Genomic DNA, 19536 nt, shown 5'->3' with positions numbered 1-19536 from the left:
TATTCAAGATGAAACTTCTTGGTCTTGCTGCCCCTGCAGATTCCTTCTAACTAGAAGTCTGGCTTTTATTTCAGGTTTGCTCGAAAGACAAGGTAAATACCGGTAAGACAAACCTCTCCATCGCTACCGCGTGTCGGTACACGGGCGTGTGCGTGCATGCGTACACTGCAGCCCGCGTGGAAGAGAGAAAAGACGACGCGGGGGAGCGCGGAACTCGTTAAGCAGTTTGCGGTTCGTCCCGTCCTTTTTTTTTTTCCACCCAGGCTCGCCTTTAACGTAAACATATTCCGCGAAGAGATCAGCATCTTTCTCCCTGCGCGCACCGCTTTTTCTTCTTCTTTATTTCGCCTACCGGTGTCTTCTCCTCCCCCTCTCCCCCTTTCCGCCCTTTCCCTCCCTCCCCTCCCCCCCCCCCGCCCGTCCGCGCGTCTTTGTTTCTTATTACGCGTCGGTTTCTGGTGTCCCGGTCCACCCACGACGCGCATCCGATTGAGCGCGCGAATCTCGCTGGTATCAATTTGGAAGACAATTCTCTACATTAGTCCATCATTAAGTCGGGAACAACGAGACGCGTAATGATCGTATCTTTAAATTAGCAGAGGCACATCCGTTCCCTTCGTTCGCTTTATCTTCGAGGACGATTATCGTAAGCATTCCGCTCGAATTCTGTTTTTAATAAGTACAAAAAGTGGAATGGACCGTTTCTCGAAACGCGGCTCACGAGGCTCGTTTTATTCGACCATTTTGAAATTTTACAACGAAAAGATGCGCGTGTAATCACAATGTGACGCGAGACGGGATACAGATGGCTCCGTTTAAGCGCTGTGAGAATGCGGGCCTATGATCGCGAAAATATACGATCGATACACGATCGTACTATCGAGGTATGCAACGGGGCGATCCGGCCAGATTAGACCGCCGATTAAAATTCACGGCGTGTCCAGGCAGCATAATTTGATTTCGTAGGTGTTCGTGCAGATCAAGTTACGCGAGTCGAGTGGAATCACGGGGGAGGACTACTCGCGCGCGCGCGCGCGCGCGCGCGCATTCATTTCCTTTTTCTCTCCCCATCGGGCAAAGAAATGCGAAACGCGCGGCCCCGCGGGGCCACCTTACTCGACGACCGGATAACAAACTTGACGACTATTAAAATTGAAACGCGCTCATTATCGATTCGCTACGCTAATCGAGCATGGCGGAGCGCGAGACTCACGGATTCCGTGAGGCTCGGGTTACACGGACTCGATTATTTCGTTCGATTAGGCACGAGATCGCCGCGGCACGGTATTTTCTCGCAACGACGATCTCGATCTCACCTCTGCCTCTGCCTTTGCCCGGCCGTAAATTGCACACCTCGTAAATACTTCTGCGACGTCCCCTTATTTAGAGCGTCGTGTTATCGTGGTGAAATATAGTAAAAACATAGTAAATATGAATGCATCGACATCCGGTTATTTTCGAAATCTATTAAACCACCCGCTTATCACGTTTAAATTATCCAAGCACAAAAATAGACTACTTTAACATTCGGCTTTAAATTATAAATGATAATAGAGTTACAAATTAGAATAAATTATTATGTATGAAATAATTTATGGAAATAATATTTAAAAAAAAAAGGATTCTGTAATTCATATCACGATACAACATCTTACATGGCACAAAATTAGAAATCAAGAGTGTTCAATATGCATATTCTCTGGTTACTTTCCCGATTCTGGGAAACGAGTTCGGAGCGCCAATTAATTATGCGCATTCGTCAATCGTATCTTATGAGATTGCCGTGCCGTGCCCGGCAATTCCGGGTTGTTTTGGATTAGCGGGTGGTCCGATGTGTCGGCCGCGAGGTGGTGATGGTGGCCGGGTCCCTCCATCAGTCTGGATCGGTCCGCATTAAGAATCGGACAGCATTAAAAGCGTTGTTTAGTAGGCTATTTTAAATTTTAATTCCCGCGGTCGGCAACGTAATCGAGGTGTGGAATAGATTAGTTTTCGCTCACACGACTGTCAGCTACTTGCCGCGGGCCTTCGACTGACTGACTGACTAACCGACTGACTGACCGACTGACTGACTAACCGACTAGATCGCAAGGTGACAGATAACTTTCTCCTTTTTTTATCTCGATCTTCTTTTTGTTCTTCCTCCATTTCTCTCTCGTTTATTTTGTCTCATCTTTTCTTTTAATCCTATAAATTTTATATTTTAATTATTTTTGAAAAATTATTGCAAACCGTTGTTATATGCGTTATTATATGCAAACAATTTGTTATATACTTGCATTTTTTTTATAAAAAGTGATACATAAACCATATAAACCACATAAACCATATAAATTTAAAATAACAATTTTAAATTGAGTAAAGTAACCACGATGCTGTAAATGTGCTACAAGAGTATAAATAAAATATAAAATTATGAGTAATTTAAAATATCAATTTAATAAACAGAATTTTTGCAAATGTAAAATCTATACATTTCTTATATTTTAGCAATTTTCATTTCTAGCAGGATTTGACTTTGCTATGTTTAATAATAAAAATTAAATCTCATAAATTCCTTCAGATTAATTGTACCTTTCGCGAAATATTTTATAACTCCGACTCCTGAAGGAATAAAAAAATCATTATTCGATATAATTACTCTAATTTAGCCTGTCTAAAATTTTCTCAATTATTTCTAGGGAGGAACGGCAATGACAAACGACGGAGGGTCAAGCTCGCCCGATGAAGATGCTGCGCGAGATCACGCCCGAGAACTCGTTCGAAAAAAAAATAAAGGAAGCGTGGCCGCGGTTCAAGGTCGCTCGTCTGGACCAAATTCGGAGCTCGTTGTTGCCGCGGTAAAAAGAAGAGGGATGATCGATGGTGAGAATCGACTGGGCTAGTCACTGTGGCTTCGTACAGGAGAAGACATCACCTTGCGGAGGAGGTGCCAGGACTCTACATTCGGCGTCTAACGCTCGAGGATCCCAGGAGGAGGGAACCGTCCGGTTCAAGGTCGCAGTCCCCCGCGCGCCATATCTGTCATCCTCGTAGCGGTTGCGCGCGCTCGGTGCGAGGATCGAGGTATCGGAGCGGATCGGGGATCTAACACGTACTCAAGACCCTCGACAAATTTACAACCGACCTCGCTGTAACTGTAACGAGTCGCGTCCAGTTTGCGGGCGATGATTGACAAGTTAGATCTCCGCACCTCACAGCTCTCACCGTCCTATTAAAATACGAACCAGCAATTAAGCGATCAAAAACTGGTCCCGAAGAATTTTTGCCGGTTTCGACTACATTTAGGAGGAGAGCGCTTTAAACGCGCCGTTTTCATCTAGCTAGATTGAAAAAAAATTGTCTACAAACGACAACATAGTTTCTTTTACGAAAAAAAAAAACTATTCATTAAATTCTGCTCTTATCTTCCACATATCCTCTTTTCCTTTGCAGCTTGCGAAATAAGATTTACTAAAACATAACCCATAAGAGTTAACTAATTCTCGTCTGATTATTGAATGGTTAACATCGACCGTATATGAATTAACGTAATAATTGTGCTAAAGAGTCGAAGTTCTCGAGGCGATTGGCCGTTACGCGCAAGCCGAAGCCTAGCGAAGTCGCGTTGCTCACGATGAACACTCTCGCTAGGACCCCGTAATTAAACGTACTAAAATTTAACGGTCGGTCCGTCGGACGGACGATCGTTGCTGCGACTTAATAAAGCCTCACGGGCGATCGCACAGCCGGCACCATAACGTTATTAAAGTTGGTTCTCGCATTAAAATACGAGCGGTATATCGGTACGTCATTATCATCGACGTTTGATCTCCCTCCCCCTCATCGTCTCGCTCTCTCTCGTGTCCGCCTTTTCGCCGCCTTCCTTCGTCTACAATCTTCCCCCGTAACGTGGTGAACCTGACCTCCGCGCGAGATCCGGGCAATGTTACCGGGTTTATTGCGACTTTGGAACGTGCTCTCGTTTCTCGCGAAACGACCCGTCGCCGTCCAGCGTTTCGCCTATATTCCCTTTGATCTGCGTGCCTTCTCTTTCCTTTCCCTGGAAGTCTTTCCAAGCGACCGGCTACGCCTCATGGAACACGCTCTTTGCCCTCTTGGCAATTAGAGCTATTGCTCAATTCGGTAATCTGGAACAGTTTCGCAGGATCGCAGATCACGTCAAGTCTTGTGAATTCTTGATCGTGACATTATTGAAAGTATCCGTACGTACTTGATGTATCGCTAATTATCTTGGTAAATCGCCAATTATCTTGGTAATAGAGTAAAATGAAAAATCTTTAAGATTATTACATATATTTATAGTTATTATACGCTTTGATTGAAAAAGATACAAAATGTAAAATTAAACGTTTACATATAAGGAATTTGTATGCGATTCATAATGTATCTATCAAGCCAACGTTATTTATATTCTCCTGAAAAAGTCATCATTATAGCTTCTTTTAATTAACTTTCTGCTTTTTGCCGCTATTACTTCCAGTATTGCTTTTTGTTATTTTCATTCGCATTCCTTAATTTTTTTTGTGACATCGCATCCTTTTATTTTGAATGTTGCGATTCCATTTCAATTTATCCTTAATAAAATTTAGCCAAGAAGACTAAATAGCATATTCATTATTTGCAGCTGCAATATTTATTTTTCCTGATGAACGTAGAAAAATAAAAACAACGTGCCGCACTGATAAATTCACCGAATCATCTCTCGCCATGATTATTTTCGGTGTCCAGGGTATTATTTTTCCCCTCGAGCTCTTCCCGCGCTTCATTCTCCATCGCGCGAGCCCGCCTTTTTGCTCTCGCTATATTTTTTCATCCCCTCTTCTTATTCAGCTTGCGGTTCAAGGTCGTAATCTTCTCGAGACCTCCTTTCTTTCAACCAGTTCTCCGCTTCGTCTCCCTTTTAATCTTTTTCTTTGGTCGTTCTTGCGCCTTCGTTTTCGAAGTTCAAGGCTTTCTTCTTCTTCTTCTTCTTCTTAAATATTTTCACTCGATCTCTTCCTCGTGCACTCGAATTTCTTCCTCGAGCTTACTCTTTCTTCTTGTTTCCCATGTGCTCATTTCATGTCTTTCCAAACTTTTCCCTCTAAATCCGCTGCCTTTCTCTCATCTTTTTTTCTCCTCATCTTTTATATTCAACACATTTCCACTCCAAAAACTTTATACCTTTTTTTTCTCGTATCATGTTCTCTTTTGTTTTTTTCGATTTTCTTTTTGTACAAACTTTTATGTTTAGTTATCTTTTACTTTTTCTATATTCTCCCTCTTTCGTTCTTGCTATAAACTCTTTTCTTTATTTTCCTTTTCGTTTTATCTTTGAATGAGACTGTTTTCTTTTTATATTCCACATTCGGCCGTTCGATTTTGTCTTTCTTATTCCTTCTTGTCTCGCGTTTACATCCTTCTTCTCGGCGTTTCCTCTTTGAAGTGTGTGCCCTCCAGGCTCTACAATCACATCTAGTTATCCAGTTGTCTGAAGTCGAGGAAGGCAAGTACCCTTTCTCGTTGTCGTTACAAACCCTTTCTGCACCGTCCACGTGCAATCATCGTGGCGAGCGATCATTACAAAGTGAACGAAGCGAGAAGTGTTGTTAACTTCGTCGTGACACGAGCCCTGCGGCCCTTTGCTCGCCGTCCCACGAAAGACATGTCTTCACTTTTATTTCTTCATGAATGTTAGATAACAGCATTCTCTCTTCAATATGCTATACTTGTGATATGCTATACTTGAAACTTTGCAAGCTGAAAGTTATCACGCTTCTGATGATTCACTCATTACTTCACAAATAACAAATTTTTTTAAATATGAGAGACGGCAGAACTATATTCGTTTTGGTCGCATGTTTAAATTTTATAAAAGTGCAATGAGATCAAATTATCATTAAATTAATTATTCTTATTTATTACGAACAAATTGTATATCTTTAATCTTTTAACTAATTCTATCTGTATTTAGTTATAGATCTTGGCTGGAACGAATTCGGAAGGAAAGTCCACCTTTCTTAACAATAGTATCATTGGAACTTCCGGAATCGCCGATACCCTTAATAGAGTCCCAAGCAAATGCTCGTTTAAGACGCGATGGCTCCAATGAAGCTGCAAACGATAAGGACGATATCTTGGACGAATTTTTGGAGAGAGTCACAGAGGTCGGGAAAGATAAGGAAAGGGAAGTTCGCATAGCAAGAAACAGCGTGTCCTGGAAAAGTCATCATAGTAGCAAAAAGGATGACGAATCTTTGGAATGTACGAAAGCGCCCGCCACTCTCGAGGAATGCACAAGAAACATTATCGAAGGTTCGATTTCTTTCCAGAATTTTCTTTCTTTCCAAAGATATTCCAAAGCGTGTTTAATAAAAAAAAATAGCTATGCTATAATTATAAAAATCGGAAACGATCTTATTAAATTTTTTAAATTAAAAAAAAATTATTGTTCGTTGAAGTGTGACCGAGAAAAAAGTACGTGCAACACCCTATCTCATGTGCCATGCGTTACGTTGAAGGAAACTGGGTTGCAGTTTTTTTGGAGGTATACCAACTCCTAAGACACCTCCACCCTTATACAGGCTCAGAGTATTCAAAACGAGATTAGGAATTTTTGGATTAAATCAGGCGTAACCCGGACGATGTCGCCTTCAAGTCAATCGATCCATTATGACTTAATTGTCCTTGAAGTTGATCGTGTTCGCGGATTATATAAAAATGTCACAGAGGACACTATAAAAAGTTCACATTTTCGCATTTATCGGCTTTACATTTAATTACCATTTTTTTTTTGTTCGTACTACATTTTATCGATGACGAGACGTTTTTTTTTCTTTTTTTTTTTTATCTATCTCCGCTCGACTTGTTCCGAGAGAGATCCGGAGCACCTACAGCTCGCTTACTTTCAAAGATCGATCCTAATCGGCGAGAGATCGAATTTCGCAGGAACGCGTATCGCAGGATCGTCGTAAACGGACCTTGAAATCGCGTCGGCGCCTTTCGCGACTTCGTGATGATTTATCGAAATTTTTCCGGCTGGCGTGCGAGGGGGCCAGCTTAGGGGAGGAGCACCAGTCTAAGCAGACTTCGAAAGTCTCTCAGGACGGCAATATTGAATTTCAGGACCGAGCTGCGAAGGATCGAATCGGCCGCGGGATACCGGCGACGATTGCATATGCTCCGAGATACCGGGCACGAAGGATTTGCGAATTAACATTCGCAGGAAAACGGAGGTCACGCGTACTCTGCCGTGCACTCCGAGTCCGGAAATGACTCACGCCATTCGGATCGCGATGAAGTATCACGACCGGATACAAAGCTGCGATACGGGATGCAAAACCGACGACGACGAGAGCCCGCGCGAGGAGCAGGAGGAGGGGGAGGAGGACGGAAAGCGAGCGGCGGAAGAGGCGGAGAGAGATGGCAAGCGAACGAAGAACGAGAGGAGCAAGAAGGATCTTCAAGGTCCGTCGAACGCGAGGAAGGAATCGGTGAAGCACGACGTTCGCTGGATCGGCGCGAACGCCACGTTAGACTTCACGCTAAATTGCAATAGCGTGCGACTGACTAGTCGTGACACGAGTTCGAAGGCGGCGTCGAGAGGCGAGAGGCAAGAACGGCCGGAAACGCGAAGCTAGTTCGCGTGGATTTCCTCTCGAAAGCGCCTCTTTTGCTCCGAGATCCGTGTTCCGCGATGGATGCTGTGGCTTTAAATATACATATCAGTAAAGCACATAATAGTTCAACAATTTGTCTACCTGCTCCCCACGAAGTTTGCCAAAGTTATTACTCGCACGCGTTTAAACTAATTTTTTTTTTTTTTTTACTGAAAATTATCCTTTGTGGTACAATTCATTTAACTTGACTTTTTTCAAGGAGACGAGATAAATAAAATACCTTAAAAGTCGAATAAGTAAAATAAATTCTTCTCGTAATGAATAAAAATCTCGATGCAAATTCGTTCAGTTTTAAACTAGATTTTAGAGAAAAAGACGCTTGCGTCAGAATAAGATTCAATTGACATGATAGCTTGAACTGGTTGTCTTCTCGAAAAATTCAATGGGCGTGAGAGTGAATTTTGATCGGACGTTGAATTAGCTATTCCGTCGGCACAATAATTTGCAAAAACAGTTGAATCATAATTTGGGAACTTGTTTAAGACGAAAATTCTAAAAAACAATGATTAAGATTAGCATGAAACATTTCTAAATTATGCGAATGTTGATATTTAATTTAATTTAATTTAATTAACTTCATCAGTACGCATAAGAATATCCCGATTTAATCAAATTAAGCTATTAAATTTTTATTATAAGAATTTAATTGAAAAAAATATTCAGAAATTAATTATAAATATCGTGAATACAGTCGTACACAAACATACGCATTCTATATACTAAACGCAAACACGATTCCGTGTAAAAGCAGAATCGCGATGATGCAAATGAATTTATTTTAAATTTCTTCATAGATTTTCTATTTTCTAGAGTCAGAAGCTAAACGTAACTTACCATTAGTATAACGATTTATTCGATGCAGACCGCGACAGAATGCAGTAACGGCTTTAGCGCCGGGATCAAAAGATTCTCAGTGAAGATGCGGCACAATCACGACAGGAAGATTCTAGATTTCGCTCGGAATCACCACAAAAACCGACTCTCCTTTTCCGACGCCGAAAACCGTAAGTGGGAGGACTGAGCTCGCACTCGGAAGGCAAAACTACTCGTAGACTCGTGAATCTTCCGCGCTCGGCTTGCAATAAATCGCAATCGCCGATTCGATTTCTGCGAACACGCGTGCGCGAAAGCGCGTACGCGAAGATACGTCGAGGCGGCCTATTAATTAGCTCGTCTAATAAATCGCGATCCAGCCGGACGAGGAGAGGGAAAAGGAGAAAGATGAAGGGAGCGGGACGCTCTATCGTCGTCTCGGTTCTTCTCATTTCCGATCACGATGGGCGAAGAAGGGCGATGGAGAACGGACAGAACGGTGAGAAAGGGATGGAAGGGGGAAAGAGGGTAGTATGCCGATCAAGAGGAACAAGAAGAAGAGGAAGCGGTCGAAAAAGAGAGAGCATCGTACGAGTTTTGTGGTGGACCAGCGCGCGAGATGAGAATCGCGCGTCTAGCTTGGCTCCATGGAAGGCCAAGCTGGGCCCAAACCGGGTGAGAGAAGTTGGCCGGCCCGTCTCCTCTCTTTCTCTCTCTTTCTCTGCTCACTTCCTTTCCTCCTCTACTTCTACCACATCTTCCTCCCACTCTCGCAAGGCGGCCATTGCATTTTTATTTTGTCTGTGTTGCGCTGCTCTCTCTCTCTCTCTCTCTCTCTCTCTCTCTCTCTCTCTCTCTCTCTCTCTTCATCTCTCTCTCTCTCTTTCTTTCCTTCGTAGGGCGAAAATGGTTCATGGCCGTTCCCGAGCACCGATTTCGCCGCGAATCCTGCGCGGAGGATCGACCTCTACTCTTCTTTATCCTATACGCCTGGTCTCTCCTCCTGGTCCTGCCACTTTATTCGCCACGCTTCTTCGCTCCGGCCGCCTCGCACTCGCGTCGCGGTTTTTCTTCGCGGTATTCCTTTCTTTATGCACGCGATTGCATCGTTCACCTTTTTAACGCGCCGTAATGGAATTTTTGTTTTCTACCGGCTAGATTATACCACCACCTTCCCAAGAAGAAGACGCCTTCTTTCGCCTACGTCCAAGTTTCGTTACTTTATTACGGCCGGTAGAATACTGTTTGGCCGAACAATGTGAGAGCCGTTTATCACATCGGAGTCGTAAATCAATTTCTGAAATATAATAAAACAAGTAATGAGATGCGGGTGTGCAAATCCGCGCGATACTTTAGCGAGACTCTCAAAACACGATCGCTTCGAAATAAATGATTCATATAAATTATCAGCGGCGATCAATACGACTTATAATGATTTCAAGATTAATGACTCGTATAAGTTATCAACGGTATCATTGTCTTCCACAGCAATCTTTTCCAACATCTATATGTAAATTATTTCTTCGATTTATTTCTGTTGTTATTTCTGTGAGATTATTTTTTCTGTGAGATAGTATTATTATTCTTTCGTTCCTTGTTACATCACATCTTCAATTATATTTTTTCCATATTTTCCAAAATTCTCAAGACCTTAGTTTAGCTTAATTTAATTGTTGAATAAACGATGTTTGACTAATTGCATATATTTCTTCATCTTTTCTTAGAAGGCATTTTCCGCAATTAACCTAATTGATCTAAAGAAGAACTCATTATCGCCTGCGATTATCGCCTAATTAAACTCCACATCCGATCGGCCAGGATGACGATCGATATTTCTTCCGTAAATAACCATCCTTTGCGTATCGCCAAGGGAGAGTCAAGAAAGACGGAGGGACGGCGTGAAACAACGCGAAAGCGTGTAAGTTCTAATCGCAAAGAGTCCTTTCCCTTTGGATCAAATTACCATAAATAATGATCCCTTTTACAATATTTATAGTAACATGTACCCTACGGCCGCCTTTATGGCCGCCCCCCCCCTCTCTCTCTCTCTCTCTCTCTCTCTCTCTCTTTCTCTCTCTCTCTCTCTCTCTATCTCTGCCATACTTCTCCCTCGCCCTATCATTTCTTCGACTTTCTCTTGCCATTTTACCACCCTGTATCCTGCTCCTTTCATCCGATCGCGTCAAGTTTTCCGCCGCTTTTCTTTTCTGTTTCTCGCCCTTCTTCGTCCGTCTGCTTCTCCCTATTCTCGGCATCGATTAACCCGGTGTTTACCCGGTCGGTCGGGGGTGCAAAAACGCGCGAACAGCCGCGCCGACCGCAATCGACGTTCGCGGAAGATCGCGGAATCGGAAACAAAGGGGACTTTGTGCTCCGCTGATGAGATTGCGACGCCTCCTCCTCTCTCTATCGCGTTTCTCTTCTTTTCTGTCGGATATAACGAGGCGCAGGGCGTGGAGGAGAGGTGAGATGAGGAGAGGGTGTCAGATAGGGAGAGAGAATTGGTATGTTGATTGTGTGTGCCGTGGCAGAAAGAGAGAATGAATAGAGGAGAAATAAAGAAGGAAAAGGAGAGACGAGATTTCGCTTGTTGCGTGTTCTGGAGAGTCGGATTCCGCTAAAGTCGCGGTGCCGAGATAAGAATAGCTTCGCTGTAAATTAATTTAACAACATTCTTCCTCGCATTCAATTATGCATTCAAACTCTCGCACCCCCCCCCCCCGTACGTCAATTCTATACATGGACGCTATAAATAGCCTCGGCGATCTTTTAAATCTTCGATCTTCTTAATCCGATCTTATTAATGCCTCGGGAATGAATCGTGTAAATTTGTCGTTAGCGAGCGCATTTTGTTTGAACGCGCAAACACGCGCCGGCGGAGTCCGGAATTAAGATACCAGACAGATTCGTCCCTTAAGTGGATTTCTCACTTGGGAAGATGAGATTTCGTTTTGCTCGGATGGGCTGATTAATTCCACCGATTCTTTGAAACGTTTATGTGCCGTGAACAACTTTTCAAGTATCGTAATTGAGCAAACAATCTTCTAATTGACACTATAAAACATAATTTATTTAAGCAAAATAAATGTTAAATTATCTTTTATATGTTATATTTATAATTAATAATATAATTATATTACTTTCACACGCATACAAAATTGATGAAAACGTGATTTTATTCATATTTGAATTAAATCTGCAATTATTAATTCTGTAAAAAAATTAATTTGAACATTTCTAATTAATTATATAATTAATTTATTTATACAGTTTATATAGTTTTATTGATCCGAATTTAATCCGTAAATTTCGCCAAATAGGTCGCATTTAATAAAAACAAAATAAATCAGTGATCTCTAGTGAGATAGCTATATAAATTAGGCATATGACTGTTTATCTGTTGCAAATGAATTTCGTTTACGAACGATGAAGTGACGGAGAAAATATGATACTTCAAAAATCTTCATCGCACCGAGAAATCTAGCAGGGGGAAACGGAGTGAGGAGAAGAGAAGAATCGAGAAGAGATAAAAGAAGTAGTAGATACATCCTTGATGAGCGATCGTTATCACGATGAAAATGCAGTCTCGAATCGATCCAGTCGATTTCTCTTGGCTTCTTTTATTAGACTGCCAATTTCATGGCGTCTTCCACGGAATTCTTCTTCTCTTCCTCTCTTTTCTCGTTTTTTTTATTCTCCCCGATACGAAATCTCGCTGACTCGACCGCCGACAAAAATTCCTCCTCTAATCTTAAAGTGCCTTTTTGACGCTTATCTCGCGGAACGACGTGACGTCACAGCGACGCACATGTTAACTCGTAAGAAGAATAATTCGATTATGCCAACGTCGGCTCCATGGATTTCACAGTGGTTCTCTTGTTATCCGATTTTTACACACACACACACACACACACACACACACACACACACACACACACACACACACACACACACACACACACACACACACACACACACACGGCTTTTTCTTCTCGCTTTGTTTCCGGCGTCGACGCCTTTTTTCACGTGTCACATTAATCTTTGCTCGACCACGAAGTAGACGTGAAGTAGATAAATCTTCACAATTAAATGTACCGTACTATCACTTGAAATTAATTTCCTGCTCAGGCTTTGCATTTAGCGTTTTCAAAAATGTTTACTTCTTACGATATCGTACGATAAGTATCTATATATCTTAAAACAAATCTTATTCTTTACACTTGCATTATATTCTATACATACACACACACACACACACACACACACACACACACACACACACACACACACACACACACACACACACACATATAATGTATATAATATATATATATATATATATATATATATATATATATATAATAAATGTATATATTTATGTATGTATTTATTATTTTATAAATGCATGATCGTGTGTCGATATGTTTCAAATAATCTTATTTTTCGCGTTTGCATTATATATAAAGAATATAGCAAAGAATAGGATTTATTCGATCAAACCGATAAGACAAAATTGTATCACATGATATGCGTAATTGCCGGTGAAATAAGATTCTTTTTCTTTCACTTTTGTCGCGAACTGGTTAGTGTTTTCGCGTTTTCATTTCGGATTTTTGTTTTATTTATTTCAATACGATCTGTTCGGAAGCATTTCTACAATTTCATCGGTATATATTCTCACGATCCGAAGGATCGAGCGGAGGAGGGAGAATTTCAATTTCCCCGTCACTAACCTCGCTTCCATCAATCTCCAGAACTGCGTTAGCCGAGTGGAAAACGAACCCCGATGACTTCCCGGCTACGAATTCAATGTTTTAGCAAAATTTCAAAGGTCATGGTTATTATTTTATGTAATATTTTCCGACGAGTTGTAACACATAATGCCATACATCTATTATATAATATAAAAATATTTATTTAGAAAATTAATTATACAAAGTGCCATATAGATATATTACTTCTTTCTTCACTTTCAATTGCCAACTTTTTTTTACAAATTTGAAAACCTTCAGAAATTATTTGAGGTACATCTTGTTAAATTTCACTGTATTTGCAAAATAATTATTTTACTTGTCAGACATTTCACACACGTTTACATAAGAAAATAAAGATGTGTTAAGAGCATCGAATATTATGTATCTCCTGGGTTCGAGCAATTTCCTTTCGTCTCGATGAATTTTCTACTTCATAGCGGAGCCGAGTTAATGAGAATATAATCTTAGTTGTGCGTGGTCTCACTCGTTTCGCGTACGGACGATGTTCCCGCCATTTCGCGTTCCATGTCTCCTTCGTCTCTTCCCTCCCGCATCCTTTGTACGGTATCCGGTCTTTCCTTCCGGCAATTACTCTTGTCTCGACGTCGTATGGAATTATTATTGTTCGTAACCCATCCTATCGGACGAGAAGCTAGAGAAACGCTCGTTGCATATCTCCCGATTTCTGTTCCTCATTTTTACGAATATCTCGACAATAAACATCATTAACGTATCCTATTAATGCGAGGTTATTTCCGCAATTGATTTATTTCAATAATTTCAAAAACTAATAAATTTTAATCTATGTTAAATTAAGATTTGAAATATTCATAGAAGTATTCAACATCTGCAACAATTAATTATTTTTTTTTATGCAAAAATAATAAACGTGAAATATATTATTTATTTTTTTATATATATAAATTGTGGAATATGGAATATTTTAAAACGACCATTTTTTGACAAATTCTTTGAACAAACATTTTGAGACGCAAATTTTAATATAAAAATGAAAACTCTTTCTAATTTTATAACAATGAATTTGTACATTGCATATACATAATATCAAGAATCACTGATTATTACTTTCATCAGCCAATTTTCAATGCCGCCGCCAATTGGCATGCAATTCGAAAGACGCTTATTAAAACATACATTACGAGTCTCACAATGGCCCGGCACCGACCGCACAGGAAGGCTTCTATCACCGCTGATTTAGGTTCATTAGGATTTTTATTAATAATTTCGTTAATTGCCGGGTTTGCCGAATTAATTGGACGCGTCTGGAAACGCGCGTCTCGCGCCAATTGCGTCCATAAGGACCGATATACCATGAAAAATAAGAGTAGAAATACACGAAGCACAAAATAAATGTCGGATACGGCAAATAATAAATGATTTATATTGCTACGATACAAGCATAAAAATAAATGATTATTAAAAAGTATTTTGTACGCATAAATATTAAGATATAAAATATGTGAGTTAGAATAATTAAAAATATATCATGTGCTATATTCCGTTTGATTTTTTTTCTAGAATTAGAAAAAAAGCACAATATCAATTAAATTAGAATTAAAATTAAACGACATTGGATAAGTTAACATAAAATAAAAAGTTTCAACTTCTGTTTAATTAGAGATTGAAAACGAGGAAAATAATACATATAAAAATTGTAATTAATTATTTAATAAAAATTCATTTGTAGTAAAAATTGCAGATTTTCTCACTGTCAAAATGCGAAAGGGAATTCCAAAATGAGTACTTGATAAATTAACGAGGAGAAATCGCTAAGTGACCAACATTGCGAGAACCATCCCTCTTGACTAAACTTCCTGAAGCGTTCTGAGAAGAACAAGCGCCGGCCAGGGAACAGCACCGGCGTGTAATTCGATTTGCGAATTGTGCAACCAACGAAGGAGGTGCGAGGATAGCCCAGATATCCTCGATGAGCCCGACGCCTCAACAAGTTGTATACATATAATCTGACCCAGATCCCAGGGTCTAAGTGAGGTCTAACACGAGGGAGAAAAGGGAAAACAGAAGGAAGAGAAGCAGTGGAAAGAGGAGGAGAAGATGGAGAAAGAGAAGAGGTCCGGAGGGTTCCTCAGAAGCAGACAAACAAAATATAACAGCACGAGTTACAAGGAAGGATCCCGGCGAGATGAGAGGTCTCTTTCCTCCTCCTCCTCCTCCTCCTCCTCCTCCTCCTCCTCCTCCTCCTCCTCCTCCTCTTCCTCCTCCTCCTCCTCCTCCTTCTCCTCCTCTTTCTTCCTCTCTTCTTGCTCTCTGTCGCTCTCCTTTGCTTCCTCCACTCCCATCTCCAAGAAAACGGAGGGACAGAAGGGAGAATGAACCCTCTTGAAGCATGAATGAATTACGAAGAGCCGTGTTCATTCATTCGCTCCTTGGCGGCCTAGAAACCCACAAAAAGTGTATCTCTTCGCCACGATCATCGTCGTAGTCTATGGTCGTGGACTTCGACCATAGCTTCTTTCCCTTCCGCTCGTTCCTCTTTCCCATCCACCTTGCGGATCATGCCCACGTGCGATATGCGTAAATTGAGCTCCTCGGATTCTCAAAGACATTCCCAAAGACTGATGGAAGAGAAATAAGGATTAAATCTCTTTTAACTTACGTTAATATTTGTGATTCGTTACGTGGTCTAAGGAGACTTTGATAACAATGAAAAATCAGAAATCAGATTTATTTGTACGTTTTAAAATAATAATAAATAATTAAGAAAATTACTCTTTTTGCAAATTGATACATAAAAATATATTAAATTATTAATATATTAAGATATATCAAGTTGAACAATCACATTGAAACTACTCTGTCAGATTCGTATGCACGTAAGGTAAAGCTAGATCAGGGATACATAATAATAATAATTTGTTTTTCAGAAGACAATAGATACTTTATAATATGAAACATGATGTGACACAGTGACACTGTGGACGACAATATCCTCCGCGATGGGCTGAGCGGAAGGCAGAAGCGCCGCGAGCTCGTCTGACCTTTCTCAAAGTTTCGGATCCCCCGAAGGAGGGACTGCCTAATGGAGATGGAAAAAGGGAGAACGAGACGTCGGTTCGCGGAGGGTCGTCGCTTTTTGCCCGTCTGAGATGTCGCCGCCAAATGTGCGAAAAGAAACTCCTCCTCTCCCACTCGCGCACACCGCTTCGCGCCTAATTGAAAGCGACAGTGACCCACTTATGCCACCTATGTTATAGATTTCTTTTTTTCTCACCACTACAAGCTGATACCCATTAAAAGACCATCGCTGATGACTACATAAAATAAATCACGATAAATAAACACACAATCGCAAGAAATAATCAGATAATCAAATTTTAATCTTCTATATCTTAAAATAGAGACTCTTTAATAAAATCAATGAAATCAACCGAAAGATGAACGATCAATTCGGAAATAATGCTGTAAAAAAAAAAAAGATTTTATTTTAAATAAAGAATTTAATTAATTTGTATTAGCAGTAATTTGTTCGTCAATTCTTAATTAATTTAGGTTGAAAAGCGACATTTCTAATTTTACAGAGAATTTAAAAAGATTGCTGGAGGAAGGCTTATACGAGGCTCAATTTAACAATACATGCCAAGAAACTAAGAGTTAAGTACCAGCTAACCGGTATCGCCGATCCTGAAAACACAAGGGACACGCAGCAAAATAGAAAGACTTTTGCGGAACATGGAGATCTCTCGTGACTCCCTGGTGAACGATGTAGATATTCCTGTACGTACACATCCCGCGAGGTAATTACTATCGGCTGGAGAGGACCGCACAGCCCGAGAGAGATCCGCTGACTTATTATTTCTTAGTGATTTTCTGAATTGCACCGGGCACGAACGCGAGACGATGTCTTCGTGACGTAAACGAGATAATGGGGCCTCGTTCGCGTACCCACGATGTAGACATAATGACGACGGTCTTAGAGGATTATAGTTCGTCCATATAACTCTCAGCTCGTTCATCCTCCCTCCGCCATGCTTCACTGATCCTTCAGCGGTCCCTCACTGCGATCGGTTAATTGATAATAATAAGGGACAAAACGGGAGCGGGGAAAATTCGAATGGGAAGAATAATAATAAATGCACTTTGTACTGATGCGTACGCGTAAATTAACGCGTAAATGCGAAACAAATAATAAGATAAAATTGAAATATTCTTTTTATTTTTGGTTTGTTAAAAATAAAAATTTATTTATAAAAAAGTACATTTTAGATCAAAACGTAAAGGACAATAATTAGAAATTAGAATTAAACTAGATTAGAATTAAGTACAAATTTCTTTCCTTGCGCAGCCAAATTGACAAAGTAAAGTTTAGTAAAGTTTAAAATTGATGAAGGTATCTCTCTTGTGTGACATTCGGTTTTATGGCATTTTTACCGACTTTCATCATAATCTTTTTAACGATAACGTTGTTATCGTCATGTGTTATCGTTTCGCAGATATAATTTATAGGTTATACCTGCATAACAATGCGTTATCATCATTGTTAGGGAGATAATGAATAAGCGATATAGAAGAACATTCTTTCACATGAAATCACGGCGATGTCGTTAACGGATATCTACGTTTCGGGCGAACACCAACGTCGATTAGGGGTGGCGATGGCGGAGAGACACACGAAGCTGGGAAAAAGATAAGTACCTGTTGGAGCAGGGCTTTTCTCTTTGGTCCGCCATTAGAGCAATTTTAACGTCTCCTCTGTTGGGGCGGCAAAAAATGCCGGTGAGTCGTTGCGCTAGACTGAAGAATGATCGGAGAGGCGCCAAAACCTGGTTCGACTGCTCTTCCTCTCTTTCTCTTTTTCCCTTCCTCTCTTTTTCTTTCTTTCTCTCCTTGTCTTCCTTTATCTCGATCCCCCGCCATCCCCCTCTCATCCCTCTCTCTCTCTCTCTCTCTCTCTTTCTCCCTCCCTCTTTCGCGACGACGCGTCATTCCTCCCGTTCCAGCACTTGAAAATAGGAACTCCCTCTTTGTCGCTCCAAACTTCTCGGAGCTTCTTTTTTCTTCTACGGTTCCTTTTTTCGACGTTCAACTCGCTCCTCCAGGACTCGTTAGATTCACTCGGGGATTATGTTTCGTGCTATTATAGCTCTCGAGGAACACTCCCGCGCATCCCTTCGTCCTCCCTTCTTCCTCCCGCCGCTCTCGGCGTTCCTTCTGCGCTGTCGATGTTACTCCTCATCTTCGGCTATCGATTTATTGATCTTCTCTTGGAGAGAATCTCCGGCGCGAGATAAGACATCTATCGTGTTCGTAGCTTACTTTTACGAGGACGAAAATATTCTCATAAGTGGCATAAGAATATTTATTAACTGCACAGATTACATTTGTATTGCCGATCTTCATCGATCCAAATTTTGATGACTGAAAAATTCTCGTACTGGGCAACGGTGTAATTAGACCTCTAATAAAAAATTAAATTAAACTTACACATCGTTATTAATATATATAACAACGTTGTAACTCGAAAAGTTAAGTATTTTTTTTTTTTTTTTTTTTTTTTTTCATAGAAAGCACGATCTTTTCATCGTGCTATATTCATTAAATCTATCTTATATTCCGTCGCTTTGTAGCCTGTTATCCTCGGCATTTGTGTAAATGTAGTTACCTACGTCTTTCTCTCGGACCATCCCTAAGGTAAATTCCGGACATTTGTAGGTGACACGAGTAACCGGCGGGATACGCGCGTCGCTAGCGGGGAAAGCGTTAATACAGTATCAAAATCCGCATACCACGGGCGACTTCGAGGAGAGAGTGCGGGCATTAATTTCGGCGACGTGCAACGGCAAAAAGGAAATCGCGAGATGCGCCGCGCCGCGCGGGATCTCCACGTGGGATCAGGTATATCCTGGCACCAGGAGGCTATCCGTCTCAGTCCCTCCGCTGAATGTTAGAAGATATATTATACTCGAAGAGGGTGGTAACACTTGTTTGATTCAATTCCAGGAACACGCTCGAAGGCGGCTGCTCAATTTTTCTTCCGTCGTGGAAGTTGCGACGCTAGCAGTTATCACATGTGACCGAATATGTGTTCGCGTACATGTATATGTTTATACGCGTGTGTGTGTGTGTGTGTGTGTGTGTGTGTGTGTGTGTGTGTGTGCGCACATAGTCGTTGGCATCTCACGAATTCGCAGTTATTAGCGGGCCTTGACAAATGTACACTTGAAAATTATCCGCAGGAATATATATAGCTATTGTAATATTCCAAAAGTATTCTGCTATAATCTAATGCTATATAAAAATATGTGAAAAATCATTTTAACGCATTTTAT

The 19536-nt window shown here is 40.9% G+C and overlaps 1 protein-coding gene across 1 annotated transcript; it reads left to right on the top strand.

The window, feature by feature from the left end:
- Nucleotides 1–2869: 2869 nt before the first annotated feature.
- On the top strand, nucleotides 2870–18900 carry LOC105429275 (uncharacterized; the record flags this gene model as incomplete). Its single annotated transcript, XM_025218807.2, has 5 exons — nucleotides 2870–3066; nucleotides 5957–6297; nucleotides 7108–9149; nucleotides 10199–10392; nucleotides 14949–18900. Coding segments are annotated over 3 exons (1053 nt in total), but the record flags the coding sequence as incomplete, so codon positions are not given.
- Nucleotides 18901–19536: the final 636 nt, after the last annotated feature.

Source organism: Pogonomyrmex barbatus, unplaced genomic scaffold, assembly GCF_055798465.1.
Source record: "Pogonomyrmex barbatus isolate J1 unplaced genomic scaffold, ASM5579846v1 scaffold3, whole genome shotgun sequence".
Classification (NCBI taxonomy): Eukaryota; Metazoa; Arthropoda; class Insecta; order Hymenoptera; family Formicidae; genus Pogonomyrmex; species Pogonomyrmex barbatus.
The sequence above is the reverse complement of the archived record's forward strand: the minus strand, read 5'-3'. Positions and strand labels throughout refer to the sequence as shown.